Source organism: Ursus arctos, unplaced genomic scaffold (genome assembly GCF_023065955.2).
Source record: "Ursus arctos isolate Adak ecotype North America unplaced genomic scaffold, UrsArc2.0 scaffold_8, whole genome shotgun sequence".
NCBI classification, from domain to species: Eukaryota; Metazoa; Chordata; class Mammalia; order Carnivora; family Ursidae; genus Ursus; species Ursus arctos.
Genome location: NW_026623100.1, coordinates 50094924 through 50115841, shown reverse-complemented (window position 1 = coordinate 50115841; position 20918 = coordinate 50094924). Strand labels below are relative to the sequence as shown.

At 42.9% G+C, this 20918-nt stretch overlaps 1 protein-coding gene across 1 annotated transcript in view; it reads left to right on the top strand.

Moving 5' to 3' along the window:
* Nucleotides 1-20918, top strand: part of MERTK (MER proto-oncogene, tyrosine kinase) — a 106445-nt gene that overhangs the window by 73689 nt on the left and 11838 nt on the right. The window contains exons 9-15 of the mRNA XM_026480420.4: nucleotides 4034-4187; nucleotides 6369-6522; nucleotides 9032-9117; nucleotides 10482-10577; nucleotides 11264-11344; nucleotides 14510-14602; nucleotides 16072-16190. Of these exons, the coding sequence (XP_026336205.3) occupies nucleotides 4034-4187; nucleotides 6369-6522; nucleotides 9032-9117; nucleotides 10482-10577; nucleotides 11264-11344; nucleotides 14510-14602; nucleotides 16072-16190 (783 nt within the window). The remainder of the gene's footprint in view (nucleotides 1-4033; nucleotides 4188-6368; nucleotides 6523-9031; nucleotides 9118-10481; nucleotides 10578-11263; nucleotides 11345-14509; nucleotides 14603-16071; nucleotides 16191-20918) is intronic.

Sequence of the window (20918 nt, the reverse complement as noted above, 5' to 3'; positions counted from 1 at the left end):
TCTAATTGTGTTTGGAAAGGGTAGAGATGTTAGATCAGAAGGAAGTGTCGTAGCAGATTATTAGGGGCCTAGAAACAACAGGACACATAGAAGTAACTTCTTTAAAGGCCTAGAAAAGCCACAGTGCATTCAAGGATTCCTTCCTTAGGCCTAGACCACTGCCTCCTGACAGGGTGCACGTCTGGATTCTGGCATGTGCCCACTGCCTCTTCCTTTCCCCATTGCTCCCTGTCACTCACTGTCAAAGGAGGGCGGAGCATTTGAGCTGGTATCATGTGAAGGTATGAGGAATAGGTGAGGTTTTTGTGGGATAGGTCAGCCAGGGGTCTGGAACACTTATGAAACCCAGGGATTGATCAAGGATGGTACATTTGGCCTGGATGAGAAGCCTACAATGGAGGTAAATTCCATGAATCAGTCAAATAAACTTCTTGGTTTGGGGAACTAGACAGCCTTGATTATTTTCTCTGATGTACCAAGACTTGAAAGATACTGCAAGGTCACTTCTGTAAGAGGACCTTCTATTTATAGGGAAAGATGATCCACATATAGCACTTTATAGGTGATATAGGAATAATAATAACCACCATTGATTACTTACAGTGTGCCAGACTGTGTGCTAACTATTTTACATGTAGGAATTCACTGAACCCTTACAAAAACACTGTGAGAAAGATGATTACTTTCAATGTTCGTTTGAGGAAACTGAAGCTCAGAGATGTTGAGTAACGTACCCAGAGTCACAGAGCTTGGAATTGGCAGCAATGGGGTAAGAACCCGGGCTGGACTGACTCCAAAGCCAGTGCTTTTCAGAGCCCACTACTTCTTCCCAGATGCCCTTGGCTTTCTTCATAATACAGTATCTCTTGCTCAAACTCCAATCCGTGGCATCTTAGCAAAAAGAAGTAGGAACAGGGCATGTTTGGAGAGTAAGATCTGAATTTTGCATGGACATCTGTTAGCAGGACAGTAACTTTTATCTGGTGGTACTTCCCCCATTGAATGTTACTGTTCTCTAAGGCAATAAGATGGGCCTTATATATTTTTTAAGATTTTATTTATTTATTTGACAGATAGAGCACAAACAGAAGGAGCTGAAGGCGGAGGGAGAGGGAGAAGCAGGCTCCCCGCTAAGCAGGGAGCCTGATGTGGGGCTCGATCTCCAGGACACAGGGATCATGACCTGAGCTAAAGGCAGATGCTTAATCAACTGAGCCACCTAGATGCCCATGATAGGCCTTATTCTAAATTACAATTATGAATTACAGGGCTGTAGATTCTTACAGAGTTGGGAGATATTAAAGTCTCTATTGGATTACTGGAAACAAATACCATTCAGTAGCCATGACTGATTCTAGTGTCTCACAAGAAAAAAAAGAAACTGTGTCTCCAAAGATATGCTGTTCCTTCCCCAACAGGCATGGTCCACGTGTTTTCTGTGGAGATAAAGTTATAATCAGATGTCATATTATAAATCTGATTATTACCTGAAAATGCTCTTAGATTTTAAGACCTCAAGGCTATGGGCCTCTGTTGGTAAAGATGAAAGCTCACGGAATGAGAAATATGCAGTTAGCCCATGGCCCAGGACCGGACCCCCTCATACGAGGGAAATGACCACACCTTCTGCACTTTGCACCCTGACACTGAAAGAGATAATCCCCACAGGGGTGGCTCCTACATGTGTCTGACTTTAAATGGATTTCTTTGTCAAATTTCAAAATCAAAATTAAAATAAATACTTGGGGTTGTGGATAGGGTCGCACCTCTCTTTACATATTTGGCGTCAAAAGAATATGGGTAAATTATATCCATTTTTAAAAACGGGCGCCTGGATGGCTTAGTCTGTTAAGCGTCTGACTCCTGATTTCAGCTCAGGTTTGTGAGATCAAGCCCCGTGTTGGGCTTCATGCTGAGTGTGGAGCCTGCTTGAGATTCTCTCCCTCTGCTCCTCCCCTCTCCAGTCCCACTCGAGCATACATGCGTGCGCACGCTCTCTCGTGCACTCGCTCTCTCTCAAACAAAATAAAAATAAATAAAAACAGGGATCATTTTTAAACTATCATTTAAGAATATTCTTAGAGAAAATTGTTACACCTCCACTAAAATATTTATCCTTCATCTTTCTAATCACTATTTCAGCATTTATTATAGCTCCACCCCTAAAATGGGAAAATTCTTTATGTGTTTCCAAAACATATTACCTGTAAGCGGTGGCTGCCGTCATTTCCATACTTCAGGATTCAGAATGATGACAGCAGCAACCATGCTGATCACCATTGTTAATGCACTTAAGGAACAGAAGGTGGAAATTTCAAAGTGCCCTCTCTGGGTTTTCATAGTGAGTGATACAGGCCCTAAGTGAATACATATTATCAACTACTATCATGTTTATTTCCAAAAGGATAATCTTGTTTTAGGATTTCTCTTCTAGGGATTTAATTCTTTCACAGTTATGCATGTCCTCTATTTTTGAGATCATTCTCGCAGATGATAAATTTGAGCCCTGGCAGATGGAAAAGCACGCAGCTGGAAGTAGGCCCAGTGCCCCTCGTCAGGCATGACATCTTTTGCACTTTCAGGAGCTGTTAGGTAGTAAACTGTGAAGTTCACATGTTATTTCTCAGCTGCCAGCTGGACTCACTGCTGGGCTCCATGACTGTGTGGGTTTGGACCCATCCCAGTTCAATAGAGAATGCCAACAAACTCATCATCAAAACTGGGTTTGCCATAAATAAAATGCTCTATTTCTTAAAAAAAAAAAAAAAAAGATATTGCCTGATTATACCAAAAAATTGTTAAGCATTATTTTGTTTGCTTAATTAATAAAAAAATCAATGACAAATCTCGTTGGCACGAAATCTGGGGGCGTAGAAAAACCAAAAAATGTTAAAGCCCTATTTTCCCCTTTCATCCCTTGTCTGAGGTTATTTCTGAGTCCTGATGGACACTCCTTGTCTAGATTTAGAAAGTCTCTGGGTGGCTCACCCAGGTAGCCCCCTTGGTCATGAATGTTGGAACTGCCCTCTCTCTAAGGGCTGAGCTGGCCCCACCCTGCACCACTGTTAGAAGTGATCAGCATGAGACAGGGTGACCAGGGAATAAAGTTGCCACCCAAACCAGTCCCCTGCTCACTGTGATCCGTGGTATCTGTGCCCCACCCACATGGTATGACATTTCTCTCTTTCTCTCTGTGAAATCAGATCTCCGAAATGCAGAGATTAAAGACAGGTTCCTGGGGCCTTGTTTCAGCCCTCACTAGCCCTCCAGTTCCCATTTGAAAAGCCAGCCCCCAACATAAAATTAGTTTCTTACGCCAGAGGACAGCATCGTCGAGGTTTAGAAATAAAGGGGAAAGTGTTATATAAGGACTCAGGTCTGGTTATTTATTTTTTTTCAAAGATCATTTTCTCCTATGTTTTCATGGCACGTGTTGCATGGCAGGGGTTATAAAACAAAATAAGTAAAAGTGAAACCAGATTTTTGAAAATTGAGAAAATTGTGCATGTATCACACCGGAGGAAAAAAAAACAGTGTCCGTGCCCTCCTCAATGCAGATTTTAGCCAAAACTCTTATAATTGCAAGAAACAGGAGCCCATTCATGCTGGTTCAAGGGAAGTTGGCAGGCGGTCAATGTCAAGGTACAGTGTGGCTCTTGGGCATTATGCTGTGGTGGTTCTGAGGGCGGGGGTCTCAGGGAGCCAGCCTTGCTCTTGCCATCAGGCTGCCTCTGCTACATGCTCCTCTCTTCCAGAGGTTTCTTCGCTAACCATTCTAAGTGCCATGCCCTCATAGCCTTGGTTGGCCCAGGCCCTGAGGCCTGAGGTTGCTGCCGGCCCATTCTGTGTCCCTGCCCCCCTTTTGGTTCCGTTAGCTGTGGCCTGAGTGAGGAAGGCCTGCGGTGGAAATACAGCCACTGCTCCGTGGGATGTGGGTGGGACGACTTCCCTCAGAAGGGAACTGTGGGCAAGCAGATGACATGCCCCTGGCGCCTCAGTATTTCATTCCCCTTCCTTCCTTTTCTATCCCCAGAAAGAGCTGTCTGAAGAAGTTGGCCAGAATGGCAGCCGTGCTCAGATTTCTGTTCAAGTCCATAATGCCACGTGCACAGTGAGGATTGCCGCCATCACCAGAGGGGGAGTCGGGCCTTTCAGTGACCCAGTGAAAATGTTCATCCCTGCACACGGTGAGAGCCAGGTTCCTTATCGGCTGATAGAATGTCAGTCCCGACAATGTACAGATGGCGAGAGTGACCTGTGGGATGGGTATCTGGGTTAAGGATGAAACAAAGCCCGAAGGAAATCTTGGCAATGATGAAGATAGTTTTATCATATAAAGATATAACACACTTCACAGACCACTGGTACCTGTGAGCCTTCCCACTACCATTACTATTGATGGTGGCACTGAGTTACGAGGAACATGAGCCCTTTCGGAATACCAATTTGATTTGACCTGTTGAATTGTGTTTCAATGATGTATACACGACCGAACGTTGGAGAGGCAGTATGGCTAATCTTAACTCTCTATAATGGGCACTGTGTGTATGGGTAGTGTTTGTTTTCTGTGTTTTAAGCAGTATGGCTTGCCGTGTTGAAGTGCTCACTCAAGCCTTGCTGAAGTGCTTCATGACTGATCGGTACAGAACACGAAGTGTTACCTACGGAAGCTGTCCTTTCACGGCACGGGGCTCCCTGAGCTAAATGCTCAGCCCCGTGTGCCGTCTTCTGCATGTTGTTGGAGTATCCTTTGGCCAGCTGCCCCGGTGATGCCCCACATGGCCCCACACGCTGTACTTGCTTCCGCAGACCAGGGGAGCCCCCTTTGTTCTGACTCTCACTCCCCTGGGCCGCTTGATATTAAACTGCTGTCAGACACTCCACACACAGGCATCCTCTATCAGTGTGATTTTTTTTGTATTTACAAGTTCTTGCCAGACAGGGTCTTTGTACCTGTAGCAGACAGGACTTGTGAGTGGACCACTGAGTTCCTGTCTATGGGTTCTAGTGACCCTCAAACTGCTAAAAGGGAGCCACATCACAGTTCCTGCAGCCCATGGGCACTATACATAGGGAACATTAGTAACTGGTGATGGCGAGCAAGGTATGTCTACCTGGTAGAAATTCAGAGACAATGAGATTCTGATTCTAAGGGCATAGGTTTAAAAAAGTCAGAGTTTAAGAAGACAGAGCTTTCATCTGCATACATGGGAAACTCTCCAATATTTTACAAAGCTGTGCTCTTCCGACAGTCCTTGCTTTGCACAACTCCAACATGCATACATTTCAGCTACCACAGTTGGGTTAAATAACCCAATGACATGGTCTGAACTTGAGTTACCATCATGTAGTATCTGTGAGTAATTGCATGAAGCATACACTTCACTGCCAACTGTCCAGTCCGCAAACAACTACAGAAATGACAGATGCGTGAGATTGTGACCAGTCTTGTCACTTGTCTCAAAGGCTCTCGGTGGTTGGACGCTGCACTTCCATGATTCAAATCATATGCATCTAGAAAGACCTATAGCCACGCATGTTGCCTCCTTATCTCCCAGGGACACACCCACATGACACTTGATAAAAGTAAGTCCTTGAAAGAGGGAGTCGGTGAGCAAAGATGAAGTGCAGCAAAGAAAGGAAGCATATAAGTGTTGAAATGAAATTGGAATTGAATGTGGAGTATGGAAGACACAGCCGACTGTGGGAATGCAGACAGGGCTGCCATGTGAGCGACTAGGTCTGTGGCCAGGGAAAGAGGCGAATGTGACTTTATGACATGAGCGTAGTGGCCGCACCAAAAGGAGAAAAATGGCCCTGAGGAAGTGACTTGAGCAAAAATCTTCATATAAAGGAACGCTCAGAGGTAGTTCTCAGCTTTGAAAGCACAAAGGGTAAAATGTGGAGAACGAATCCAAACCCAGAAGGGAGGATGAAAATTCTCCAGGGCACAGAAAATATATTCTTGCCAGATCATAAGTTATGCGACCAGAAGAAGAAGACAGGTACCATTCAAACTACTCTTGATAAGCTTTTTTACGGAGAAATGCAGTCTTTTAATTCTCAATATATCTAGTGTTTTAAATCAGAGTATACCAGATAAATAGGAGTTTTGCCATTTTTTTTCCATTCCTTATATGTTCATAACTGACGTGAAGAGAGTCACCCGTTAATTATTAAGCTCACTGTGCATGGTCTTAGCTTGCCCCGTCAGAGTGAGGACTGCCTGCGTATGGAGATCACAAAATACAAAAGGACCAAGTTCTAGAACTTTTGACTATCTTCTTTCCCTTTTACAAGCCAATGTTTCTTACGTATTTTGGATCCCAAAGAGGTGTTTCCAACTGATTCTATTGGTATTTTACTAGGTTGGGTAGATTTTGCCCCCTCGTCCACCCCAGCACCTGGCAACACGGATCCTGTGCTCATCATCCTTGGTTGCTTTTGTGGATTTGTTTTGATTGGGTCGATTTTATATATTTCTCTGATCATCAGAAAACGAATCCAGGAGACAAAGTTTGGGTAAGTGTCCCCAGTTTAAAATGTTTTGCCCAGTGGTATCACGTGCTTGTTCTGCCAGCCGATGATGCCTCTCTGGCTGGCTCAGCTCCTCCCTGAACCCAGCTGGGGGTCCTGTCTTATGTACATCCTGGGGGCAGGCAGCCTCCTTGCTTAGGCCCGTGCTACAGAGGCAGCCAACAGGGGAAGCCGGCCTTGAAAGGGGCTCATGTACAGAGAAGAGCATCAGTAAGCCTTCAGTATTCAAACTTGGTTGCTGTAAAATGAGGATTTTTGTTAGAAGTCTTAAAAATAATCCTAATTATTTTTAAGAAACAAATAAAATGTATGTATAGATAAAAACACCAGAAGGAAATTCACCAAAGCATTAGCAATTCTGGGTGGTGTTAAGTGCGGATGATTCTGTGTTTTCTTTTTTTGCTGTATTTTATACACTTTCTGTAATGATCAGTGATTTTTCTAATAGAGAAAAACATTATATTTTCACTTTCAAGTGTAAAAGAGGCTCTTGTTCTGATTTTCTGTACATCTGACTTTTATAACAGTAGTTAAATTATCAACAAAGATGGGCAGGCATGTTGAGGCAACCTATAAAAAGAAGGCTATGTGTGCAAATTTGTTTCTTTTTTTTTTTTTTTTAAAGATTTTATTTATTTATTTGACAGAGATAGAGACAGCCAGAGAGAGAGGGAACACAAGCAGGAGGAGTGGGAGGGGAAGAAGCAGGCTCATAGCAGAGGAGCCTGATGTGGGGCTCGATCCCATAACGCGGGGATCACGCCCTGAGCCGAAGGCAAATGCTTAACCGCTGTGCCACCCAGGCGCCCCTGCAAATTTGTTTCTGACTCAGTTTTCTACTCTAGCACCTCTGTAGTGAGTTTGGGTTTCCGTGAAATCCAGTTTATCACTCATGGGGCAGAGGAAGTATTCTGTAAGAGGCAGGTTATTGACAGCCTGGAATGGGACAGAGTGAGGGAAGGTGAGTGACTCTGTTTTGGAGGGAGCTGGGCAACCTTTGTTTGTTGCTACATCTTAGGAATGCTCCTAGAACATTCCACTCCAAAACTTTCCATTGGCATGAGAGGGAGCTTGAGAGTGGAGGCTCGACTGCCCTTTGTGTCCATCCTAGTCCTAAGGGTCGGGTACCTTCAGTACTTACTAATTCTATCCTTATAATTATTATATCTTAGTATGTAAATTCTAAGAATAACTATTTGAAGTTTTTTTAAAGGTTTTATTTATTTATTTATTTATTTATTTATTTATTTATTTGAGAGAGAGAGGGCACAAGCGGGGTGGGAGGGGCAGAGGGAGAGGGAGAAGCAGACTCCCCATTGATCAGGGTTTGATCCCAGGACCCTGAGGTCATGAACCTGAGCCAAAGGTAGACCTTAACTGATTGAGCCACCCAGGCACCCCTAAGAATGACTACTTTAAATAAATGACAAGATCTGATCTTAATCCTGAACATGTAGTTGACTGAAATGCGTCCCAGAGTGTAGGAGTGGTTTGTAGGCTCATTGTGAAACAGGTGCAGAGAACCTCTGCAGAAGATGTAAGAGTAACTCAGGAATGTGTATTAAAGGCCTTCTCAGTGATAACCTGGGATACAAGAGTGAACAGAAGCAGACACTGCTCCTGCCCTCGTGGGTGCTCATAGTTAATGGAGAATCAAGCAGTAATCACACAAGTAAATATAAAACAGCAACTGTGTTGAGTCCTGTATAAAGAGATATGTCAGAGTGTATAACGGCAGAATTTGGCTGCATTAAGAAAGTCAGGAAAGACCTCCCAGAAGATCCCTGAACTAAAATCTGAAGAAAGAGCAGGTGTTAACTAGGTGAAAGACAAAGTGAAGAGCATTACAGCAAGAAAGAGCAGCGCACGCAAAGGCCCTGTGGTGGCAGGGAGCCTGGCATACGGAGAGGAAGGCACTGGCCTAGAAGACATGATGCCTGGGTTCTAACATTAATTCTGTCACTTAAACGGGACACGGTTATTTTTCTCCCTTTCCTTACTGTACTGTCTGGAAGTAAGTCAACCTGCACAGCCCACACTTACCAGGATGAGGAGTTACACTTCCCCCACCCATGACGGGGAGAGTATCTACGTAAAATATTTGGAATTCTTCTGCATAGGTTTGTCTCAACACCTCATTTATGTATTCAGTCATAAACAAATCAGTGTGGACTCGTGCATATTCATTTTACAATCTGGATTATAATCCAATACTGCTTTATTTTGTTGCTCAGACTCTTACAGCTTTGGCCATGGGGAGCTTCTCAGCTGTTCTGTGTTCTTGATGGTGCTTGGACAGAGTTGCTTTGACTTTGCCAAGCAGGCCTGAAACAGAGCTACAGAAAGAAACATATTTCTCCCGGTGGGAAATGTCTTTGTCGTAAAAGAGGCATTTGAACAGGCAGCGGCTTAGTGGCATCTTGTGGAATCGGCCCCTGTCCCAGCAGGCCCTTTTTTTTATGAGCATGGGATGGCTTTATTTTTCTTCACCCAGGAATGCCTTCACAGAGGAGGATTCGGAATTAGTCGTCAATTATATTGCAAAGAAGTCCTTCTGTCGGCGAGCCATCGAACTCACCTGTAAGTTCCATTTCCCTTTTCTGGCGAAAGTTAAAGTAATTGAGAGCAAAGGAAGAACAATGAATTGATCAATAGATTTCTAACAAAAGCCAAAGGAGTCAAAGAATGGATATTTTTGACATGCAAAAGGTCTTCAGAAACCAGAAACCAGCAAGTAGCTAGTCTGGCGTTGCCATGTGCTCTGCTGTTGGCTGGTTTACTGGAACTCTCGAGTGTGCCCTGAGGTGAAGTGGCCCGGGTTCAAGTCTCCTAACACCACAGACAGGAACTCACCACAGTGATAGAAGATGTGGTTAGAGGTCAGGGATTTAAAGAAAACAGCAAAGCAATTGACATAATCTCTGAGCTTATTTCCCGCTTTCCTATGGCAACCAGTTCAGAGAACAATTTGCCAACGTACTTTATAACAATCATGGTTTGAGTTTTGCTGAATCGGAGGGGAGCCTTCCAGTCGAAGAGTGAGAATAAACGGACAGCTGTGTTCTTGAACAATTAAGAAAGACTGTAGAAAGTATGTGCAAATATTATCAAATTCAAGCTTCTGGATGCTTGCCAAAAACAAAAACAACAACAATAAAACAAATAAAAGGATGATAGAAAACAGGGTGCTATGAAACAAAAACTCGAGGTTCGAGGTAGAATGTTTTTGATTTTTATTTTATTTATTTATTTTTTTTTTTTTTTACTTTTAACTATGGCACAAACTGAATCATTTGCCAAAGAGTTATTGAATGGGTTAATTCCTCTTATTGGTAACACTTATTGTCAATGCTGCATATTGATACCTTATTATAGAAGATCTTATTCTCCGACTTTCCCACAAGTAACTCAAGTTAGCACTTCTTATGTCATTATAATGAGGTTCCATATCCCATAGGTAGAACGGTAACTTGTTCTTTCAGTGTTTCCTGTGGTTACTGGGCCTCCTTCCCTGGCATAGGACAGGGGAGGTAAGCTGATGGCTCTTTTGTATAGTATAGTTAGGGATAAAATAGCAAATACTCCACCAGAAAGTACCTACTGACTATCTTCTTTATCCTTTAAATCAAGGGCAACCCCCCCCACACACACACACACAGGAATCCGATTGCTGGCCACTGCTACTGCATAGTGGGAAGAGAAATATGGCTCTGATTTTTATAATCCTTCACAATTAATCTTGCCCTGAAGAATTCATCTTACTCACTTTAATCATAGTAGAGTTAAGAGTGATATTTTATTATAGGCTTTTTGTGGGGAGAACATGGGCACAAAATAAAGAAAATGTTTAACTCTTTGATAACACTGTATGTATCATGTTAATTCTATTCAAATGAAAGGGAGCACACTGACAACTCTTATATATACTCTGTCCGTCTTTACAGTGCGTAGCTTGGGAGTCAGTGAGGAACTACAAAATAAACTGGAAGATGTTGTGATTGACAGGAATCTATTAATTCTTGGAAAAATCCTGGGGGAAGGTAAGCAGTTTATTTCTTTTAAAATGTGAGGTAAGAAGGTAAGCAGTTTACAGTATTTTTTATATGTGTATTTATTATGTAAAATGCCATTTTGTGACTTTAAGTTACAATGCAAATAGTTCTATTTTATAATTTATTAAAATGAAAAAGTAAATAGTGGTTTTTGCCTTGCACAGAGAGTAGGCCCTTGAAAAATATTAATTCCCTTCCTTCACTGGAAAGCATGCAATTCATTGATTGGTTTCCTATATCCTCTGCATATGTCTAGTTCTTAAGTTTACTGTTTTGGGCACTTTTCTAATTAGTTAAATAGGAGCAAAATGATAATACATATTTAATTTGTCAAACTGATGTTAGGATGAATGATAATGGTATTAAGAATTTCTACTTTATAAATGTCAATAACATTTTCCGTGTTGTTCTGTAAGTGTCTTGGGTCAGTTTTAATGCTTACTAAAATGATGGCCCGAGCTGAGCCTGAGCCAAGCAAGCTTGTGACAAGCAGGAGGCTAGTGCATGGCCTTTGTCCCCTGGTTTGCGAGCGTGGGTGGCCCCAGCAGACCCTGCCCGGCTGCTGCATACGGGTCACTCTCAGGCCACATAAAAACAGCAGCTGGGGAACTGTAGCGCTTCTGTAGTCGGGGGAGATTCTGCACAATCTGTATAGATGTTGTCTTACTTCACAGGAGAGTTTGGGTCTGTGATGGAAGGAAATCTTAAGCAGCAAGATGGGACCTCTCAGAAAGTGGCCGTGAAGACCATGAAGTGTGAGTTATCACTGATAGAACACCTTCTGGTGGGTGTCGGCAGTTGCTTCAGTAACTGGTGCTCTGTAAGGCCAGTGAGGGGGTTCATGTATTGTGATCTCAGTCACTGATGAGTCAGAAGACCATCGAGAGCACTGTGTGGTCACAGAGGGAAAGTGACTGTCAGGAGCTCGTCGTATCTGCATGGTATATTCTTTATAGTCGAGACGGAGTTGTTTATCATTTACACCACACCCCTCTCTGTCTCGTTCTGTCTCTCTCCCTCTCTGTCTCATTCTCTATTTCTCTCTCTCTTCCCCCTTCCCCCTCACTCTCATCTAGGAGAATGAATAACTCCAAAGTAAAGCATGAATTTCTGAGACAAGGCTGATCTGGTGGCGGCCTCTGACCCCAGGGATTGGTCTGGCAGATCTGGCCAGCTCGGTGGGATCACTTCCTTACTTGAGGATGGTTGCCTAGTCCTCAGGAAGTTGTGGGCTGCCTGGAAGGTACATTTCCCAGAGCGAGGACAGATACGTATGGGTCAAGGGTGTATGAAGAGCAGTGATCCCAAGTTGGAACCTCCAAGCAAGCTGGGAAGAGAGCCTGCAGCCAGGTCAGAAAGGGCCTTATAAGTCGTCACAAAGAATCTGCTTTTATCCTACAAGTAGGAGGACACCAGTAAGAGTCTTAAGCAAATGAGGAACAAAAGCAGATCACATTCTAGAAAGTTCACTTTGGTGGCAGTGTAGAGGAGAATGAATGACAGCATTGACAAAAGTAAAGACAGATGCTAATTAGGGCACTCCAGAGTCTGCAGATGTCTATCTCCCTAAGGAAACTAGGCTCTGAGATATGGTGACTTGTCAAAGTCAGATAGCTTGAAAGAGAGAAGGTTGTGCTGGACTGTTTCATCACCATGCATTGACCAGGCTGCAGTGGCAGAACGTGATAGCATTTACCCTCATGCCCTTTCCCAGGAAGTGCATTTCCAGGGCCTGGGGATGCAGGATTGTGTTTTATTCTTCAGGTGTCCCGCTGAGCACCCATAAAATAGACCGTGGTTGTTTGGCATTTTACCCACCGTTGTCTTCATGATTCATACGGAGAGAGATTATTTGGTGCTTCATTTGTTAATGTCTTTAACATTGCTTCCTCATTTACCTCCTGTATACATTGAATATTATTTTGGATCAAGGAGTAAAATTTACTCCTTGGGTTCTTCCTAAAATTTAAATTCCTTGTCTCCTGGGAATTAAAACTTAAATTAGATTATAAGCATGTAGCAAGACTTTTTAACCAGAACTGGAGGCTGAAGTTTTCATTTCAGTGACAAAAAGGAACCCTAGTAACCAGCAAGTCACATGGGCTGGTGTTTTCTGCTTTCCAAAGCTTTTTGTGTCTATAATAATGGCCAATACTTATGTAATACTCACTGTGTGTCAAAGGACATCACAGTCATTCCTGCATTCCATCAGGAAAACAGGAAGAGGAAATCAGTGCGACTCGGAGGTAAATTCACATGTCATCCCCTGAAAACCCAGACACCTGAAGTTAGAAGTTAGAGTAGTCACGGGAGCTGAACCCAGTACAGAGCCAAGTCTGGGTGCGGAGCCACATTCAGCACTGGTCCTGCCCCTTGCATTATTGTGTCTGAACCTGGTCCATGTGAAGGCTCCTTCCATTGTCCCCATTTACCAGTGGAACGTTTAGGGGGCCTTGTAAAAGGGGCTAGGCCTGGAATCTGTTTCCTCTCTGGCCTTGGCTGTGCTCTTCTTTGACTGAATTAGAACCATTTGCATAAGAATTGCATCTATGCTATTTATCAAAGATTGAAAGAATGTCTCTGGCCTCTGCAGGCCAGGCTCATCCATGTTGGTCCTTGATTGGGGTGGGGCGGTGCACACAGAGTTTGCCCGCACACCCTACCCCCTACCCTTTCTGTTCCACCCATCTCGTTGTCTTAGCAAAGGTAATAGGTGAGGACAAAGGTAGCAGACATTTTGCAGATCTGTAAAACTTTTTTCTTTACTTTTCTTAAATTTGCTTTAATAGGAAGATTAATGTGTATACAGCCCATAGAATGTCCGGACCCTGTACGAGATGGACGCACATGTGATTTCAGTCAAAACTTTCTGTTAGAGCGAATTCCCTAAGGCATGCCTGGCATTATGTTTGTTTTTCTTTGTTTTTAATTTTGGTAAAATGCACATAACATAGAATGTACCATCCTAACCATTTTTAAAGAGCACAGTTCAGTGGCCTTGAGTTCATTCTCACTGTTGTGCAACCACCGCCGTCCACCTACACAACTTTTTCCATCTTGCAAAACTGAAACTCCATATGCATCAGACAACTTCCCGTCTCCCCCGCCCCCACTGGCCCCTGGCTACCACCACCCCCTTTCTGTCTCTATGAAGTCGACTTCTCTCATTACCTCATAAAAGTGGGATCACTTGTGACTGGCTTGTTCCACTTAGCATAATATAGAATTTTAGATGTCTCTCTCAAGTTGGTTTAATCCCAAAATGGTATGGTGTGCACGTTAGGAAAGTATATCCAGTTCACAAGGCAGGATTAAGCAACCCGCCTTGCAAGACAGAGAGAAGCATGTGTTCTTTCTTCTTTTAAGGCAAAAATAATTGCAACAGATCAGCTGCATTTGACTTTCAGGGTTTTGGTTTTTTTTTGGTTTTGGTTTGTTTTTAATAAATATACTTTAATTTTTAGAGCAGTTTTAGGTGTCTAGAAAAATTGGGCAGAAAATACAGAGTTCCCATATGCCCCTCTCCCTTCACAGCCTTCCCTATCATTCACGTCTTATGTCCGCGTGGTGCATTTTTTACAACTGATACATCATTAACCCATGTGACATGTTATTAACTGAAGTCCATAGAGGTTATATTAGCTTTCACCTTGTATTGAACCTTCTGTGGGTTTTGACAAATACAGTGTCCTATGTGCACCATTACAGTATCATGCGGAAGTTTCCCTGCCCTACCTTCTCCTGTGTGCCATCTTTCCATCCCTCCCTCCCATCCATGCCTGACAACCACTCCTCTTATTTATTGTTGCTGTAGTTTTGCCTTTTCCTGATTTTACTTTTAGAGAACAAAATTGCTCTTACCTCCTTCCCCCTAACTGAGTACAGTATCGGAGCCTACCATTTTCCACCCTCTCTTTCAGTGGACAACTTTTCTCAGCGAGAGATTGAGGAGTTCCTCAGTGAGGCCGCGTGCATGAAAGACTTCAACCACCCCAACGTCATCGGACTCCTAGGTACCTCAGAGAAATGCGGGACTGGGGGGGACAGCGGGGCTTGGCTAATCCACTCCATGTCAAAAGAAAAGTCTCTCGGGCAGATAAGTTTATACTTTGTATGACCCCACAGTAATTGATAACATTGAGTTTTTCACCCCAAAGCCTTCTTACAGTTGTATTTTCTGAGGCTGATGGTACAAATGGGCCTGTATTTCCTGGACACCCCAAGAGCTCAGGAACAGTTGGTGTCCACAGAGTTCTAGGTGACTGTAGGTGAAAACGGGGCCCCCACGTTCATCCAAGGCAAGACAAAAGCTTATGTTAAACTATGTTATCATTTTTATTGATTTAAGATTATCCATGAATCAAATACCAGTGGGGTGAGGCTGTCAAAGTAGACAAATTCCGTAGATCATCTTTGGGAAATAATCTATTAACATATTTTCAAGTACTGATTTCCTAGGATCTAATACTGCTGGTTTCAGGAGACACGATTTAATAGAATTTGGTTTTGTGGCCCTGTAGCTATCAGGAGGTTGCTGTGTAAATGCCACTATTCCAAGACAGAAGAGCGATCTAAAAATAATCGAATATTCTGCTGACTTTTTTTTTTTCTGTCCTGTGTCTTGATAAATGCTAAATTCTTTGGGGAACTTTCAAAGTTTTATTACAACCAAAGCTGCAGAGAGATGTGAAAAATAATGCTTGGATACAAAATCGTTTCGAAGAAACCACTGTTACTCCTTTGCCGCGGCTGATTCCGGCAGATACTCCGAGAACCATCACGCTTTGCAATTGATGGGCTGTGCGAGAGTTTTGCCAGCCTGCCATCTGAAGACGGGCCCTAGTTCTAGCTTGTCATGATAAATGGTGTTTCCTGTGTATAACGGTTAAAATTTAGAGGTGTGGATTTTACCTACTGGCCCTCAAAATTCTTTTAATAGTTTTGAGCATTTGATGGCACCGGGCTTTTTCACCTGATCGGGTACTTCACTATCCCATGAAGCTAGTTTGCCCTTGAATTCGATTGCAGTCACTAGCCCTCACTTAGGTTCAGTGTAACAAAAACCCCATGGGTGTCTAGATGGCTACAGTTGTGACAGATTAATTTTTGAGAGCTCTCATGCAAAGATTGGCACTAATCTGAAAGAAAAAAATTACCAAGAAGTGGACCCAGCATGTGTTCCATATTCTAATAAAGTTTGTGTGTGAGTTATGAGTATTTATTTTATTTATTTGTTAGTTTTTTAAGGAGGCTCTATATGCCCAGCATGGAGCCCAGCACAGGGCTTGAACTCATGACCTTGAGATCAAGACCTGAGCCAAGATCAAGAGTTAGACACTTAACCAACTGAGCCACATGTTTATTTTGTTTTTAGCTGTTACCTCGAGAGCACATGGTTTCAATTTGGCCAGTGCTCCTGCAGTGCTTTTCTAGTTACTGGTAACAAAGCGCTCTTTGTAACTTTCTCTGGTTTTAATTTCAGGTGTATGTATAGAAATGAGCTCTCAAGGCATCCCAAAGCCCATGGTGATTTTACCCTTCATGAAGTACGGGGATCTGCATACCTACTTACTCTATTCCCGACTAGAGACAGGACCCAAGGTAATTAGCCAGTCGTCTTGCCTCTGAACAGTCCCCCAGGCTTCCGTGACAGGGCCTGGGAAACCTCAGCATCTAACCTTGAAAATAAAGGAGGGAGGGAGGGAGAGGACGTGTGGCCTTTGTTCAGCGCTCACTATGCACCCCGGGGGCTGAAATGTGGTTTCTGTCCTCACAGCAGGCCTGCTCATAGGTCTTATTATTCCCATTTTATGGGGGAAGAAGCCAGCTGGGTGCACGATCTCATGGCTCAAGCCTCATCGCCATGGAGCCGGGTGGGCCCCACATGCTGACAGAGTGGCCTCTTTCTTTTAAAGTCTCCTCTTTCCAACTCGTTCACTCTGAAATCACTAGAAGCAGGATCCGTTTCATTCCCAGAGGGAAGTTGCACTGAACTGTCTTTCTGGACACTGAGCATGAATACTCCGCCTACCTTTCCGATTATCAAGAGCCCCTCCATTCTCAGGATCGGAAAGCGTGTTGTGATTCGGTGGGCCGGCATGCTTTCCTTCAACAGTGCCCCTAAGAAGGGTGGTGACCCCACAGGGCAAACACTGTCTGAATCCCACAGCACAGGGAAGCCCAACAGAAACAGGAGCTTACACTGAAGCACCATGCCCACGGGCAGGCAGCCATAGGTCCCACCCAGGAGACCGACCAGGGGCCCCAAGAAAGGTGACTGACTGTGGGGCTTAATGAGGAAAGTCCTCATCCCAAGACACAGACAAATCTGCAGGAACAGCCATTTATCAAATTTGGCAAGGCACTTGAAAAACAAAAACAAAATCTTGAGACCCAATTTAGGGTAAACATTCCGGAACCTTCTTTCCTATGTCCGGCTGACCCTTTGTGTTATGGATATGAAAGTTTATTTTTTTGCTTTCCTTTTCTTTTTCTTTTACTTGTTTTGTTATTCCCTGGAAGGTATAAGTGATCTTTCTTTTTCAGTTCCCCTTGGTCTCATGCTCAGATTTTTGTTCTCTTCCTCTTGACTTCTTGAAGTCTTTCACCCACACAGTCACTAACCAGAGTTAGGAAATTGTAGCCACATCTCAAAGCTATTATAAAATCACTGAGGCTCCTCTGAAGTGTTGAAGGGCCTAATCCAAAGTTGGGGACTCAGCATGGCTGAGTGTTTTTCTTCCCTTTTTCTACCCAAAAGAAAGACGATAATATTATAAGGAGCCTGGAAAAGAAAAACAAACAAACAAACAAACAAAAAAACCCTATAGTTTCCGACATCTTAGCACAATCATTGTCATCTTCGGACATTCACATCCCTGCTGTTCATTCCATGCCTACGTGTTTCACAGGCTGGCACTTAGGAGGCATGCACCTACCTGCAGGCCATCCACAGTGCTCACATTTCTCAAACATTTAGTGGAGGCTTTATTTTGCATATTGTGATGCAGTAATGGCACACCAACCATAGGAAGTCCTTACTCATAGAATCTCAGGTGAGGAAACTGAGGCACAGATCAGGTAATGGTGGAGGCAGGACTGGCCCCCAGGTTGCAGAGCCCCTGCCTTCGGCTCTCCTCTGACGGCCCCATCCCACGTGCACCCCTCCCCAGCAGGGCAGCCTCCAGACAGTTGGCTGTGTATGGCTACATGCCATCCTCTTGAATGGATTTTGTTTCACATTGATGGGCAATTTCACTCCCATTTAGTTTTCTGGTATGTGGTATGATTTTTCTAATAATTTTTGGAAGGATGGGAATTTTGTGTCACATAAGAGTGAATTCTATAGAAAACAGTAAAAATATACAGGCCCATATTCAGGGCTGTTTGATGCCCAACAATCGTCTGTTTTTACTTGTGAAGTTCAACCTCTCGTATGGGCCCTTTGGAAATAAAGTAGCCTCTTACTGGACTTTTTTCCTGAATCACTGTGGAAGAGATAGAGACTATTTATAATCTTTATAAAAATCTTTTTTTAAATTATCATACAGTGTTATCGACTCTTTTTCCCTTTTTGGTGTACAGTTCTGTGATTGTTAACACATAAATGGATTCACGTACCCATCATCACAGTCTGGATACAAAGCAGTTTCATCACCCAACACCTCCTCCCGCTACATCTTTGTACTCCCGCTCTGCCCCTGTGACTAACCCCTGGTAACCAGTGATCTGTTCTCCATTACTATAGTTTTGTCTTTTTGAGAATGTTATGTGAATGGAATCATGTAGTTTGTAACTTTTTGGCTTCCTTTACTCAGCAGTATGCCTTTGAAATCCATTTAAGTTGGTGCCCGTATCAATAGTTCATTTCTTGTTTTATTGCTGTGTATATTCTAGTGCATGGATATACCAGTTGGTTTAACCATTCACCTGTTGAGGGACACATCGTTGTTTCCAGTTTGGGGCAAGGATGAATGAAGCTGCTATTAAAAAAATCATGTACAGACTTTGAGTGAACATAACTTCTTATTTCTCTGGGGTAAAAACCCAGAAGTGAGATACTAGGTCATATGGAAAGCATATGTTTAATTTTATAAGAAACTTCTACACGATTTTCCAGAGTGGCTATACTATTTTACATTCCCACCAGCAGTGTATGAGAGATACAGCTGCTCTGCATTCTTGTTAGCAGTTGGTATTCATTAGTAGCTTTTGGTTTGGTTTGATTTGGTTATTAGCTGCTCTGATAGGTGGGTAGTGATAACCTCATCATGGTTTTATTTACATTTCTCTAATGATTAAGGATGTTTAGCATCTTGTCTTGTGTTTATTTGCCATCTTTATATCCTCTTTGGTGAAGGTCTGTTAAAGTTTTTTGTTTATTTTTTAATTGGGTTGTTGTTTTTCTTGTTGTTGAGTTTTGAGAGCTTTTTATATATTCTATATACCGTACCTTTTTTGGATATGCAATTTGCAAAGATTTTTCTCCTAGTTTGTAGTTTGTATTACCTCTCTCTCTCTCTCTCTCTTTTTTTTTTTTTTTTGTCTTCATATTCTCTTAATGTGAGTAAAAATATTTAGTGCAATTCCTCAGCTTTTTTCTTTCATGGGTCATGTTTTTGCTGTCACGTCTAAGAACTTTTTGCCTAAACCCAGATAAAAAAGTTTTCTCCTACATTATCTTCTAAAAATTTTGTGATTGTATGTGTTACATTTAAGTCTGACCCATTTTTAATTAATTTTTATATAAGGTGTGACATTTAGCTTAAGGTTTGCTTTTATTTTTTGTATGGATGACCAATATCATTTGTGAAAAGACTGTTATTAATCCATTGAATTGCTTTCTCATCTTTGTCAGAAATGAATTGGCTGTGTAAGTGTGGGTCTGTTTCTGAGTTCTCTATTCTGTTCTGTTAAACTATGTGCCCATTCTTTGCCCCTACCACATTGTCTCGATTACTGTAGCTTAATTGGAGCACTTGAGTTGGTTTTTATATTACATGCAAAGGAAGCCCTCCAATCTGTTACAGATCCCAGCTTATCTTTCCTGCTTTATCACCCCATTCTCTCTGCCTCTTTGCTTTTGGCACATGAGACAACCTCCTTTTCCTAAAGCACATGTGTGCTCTCAGCTCACTAGGTCTTTGCTCATTCTGATCGTGGCCGTGTACTTCCTCTTAATTTGCCATTTTGTTCCCACCCCTCTTTTGAGGACAGCCACAATGACAGTGTAGAAAATTTTTTAAATTTTTCCATGAGAATTCATTTCTTTGCTGAGGTTCTGGAGCAGGTTGCTCTTCTCTCTGCTTAACGCATATGTTCTTACAGCCTGCCTCCCTTTGGTGTGTTCACCCCCATGAGAATTGGGGTCCTGTCCTGTCCTGTCATCTGTCTGTCTGCCCTGCACAGCTCCAAAAGTACTATTCACATGGAAGACGGAGTGGCACCCGGGGCCCAGTACCCTGGCCCTGCTGGGGAAGCACATTTACATAACTGAGATGTGGTCTTGGGCCACGCTGGCAGGTGCAGAAGGATCTCACACAATGAAGTCCAGAGGTGGGACAGCTGCGGCGTTCGTCAGTTCTACACTCAACAACATCATCCCGTGTCCACAATTGTTCCACCTCTCTGCTGTTTAAGCTGCAGTTGCCCCTCCACGTGTCTGATGGTGGCAGCCCCTCCACGTGTCTGATGGTGGCAGCTCCTCCAGGCACGACATCCTTATCCACCAGTCTCCAGAGAAAAAAAGAGAAGTCTGTCTTCTCTCTTTCCTCTTCCCTCTCCCTCTCTTTCCTGAAACAGTAACTTTTTCTCATAACACCTTTACTGAGATATAATTCAAACACCATACAGTTCTGCCATTTAAAGTATACAACTCAGTGGTATTTGGTATGCTCAGAGTTTTGCAGCCATCACCACAATAAATTGTACAGCCTTTTCATCGTCTAACAAAAAGTCCTATGCCCTTTAGCAATCACTTCCTGATCTCCCCTCCCCACCTTGTTCCTAGCTCTAAGCAACCTTTCTTTTTTTTTAATTAAATTTAATTTTATTTTATTAAAATTGAATTAATGAACATACAGTGTATTACAAGCTTCAGAGGAAGAGGTCAGTGATTCATCAGTCTTTTTTTTTTTTTTAAATGAAATAAGGACCTCCCTATTTCTTTTTTTAAAGATTTTTTATTTATTTATTCGACAGAGATAGATACAGCCAGAGAGAGAGGGAACACAAGCAGGGGGAGTGGGAGAGGAAGAAGTAGGTCCCAGCAGAGGAGCCTGATGTGGGGCTCGATCCCAGGACTCCGGGATCACGCCCTGAGCCGAAGGC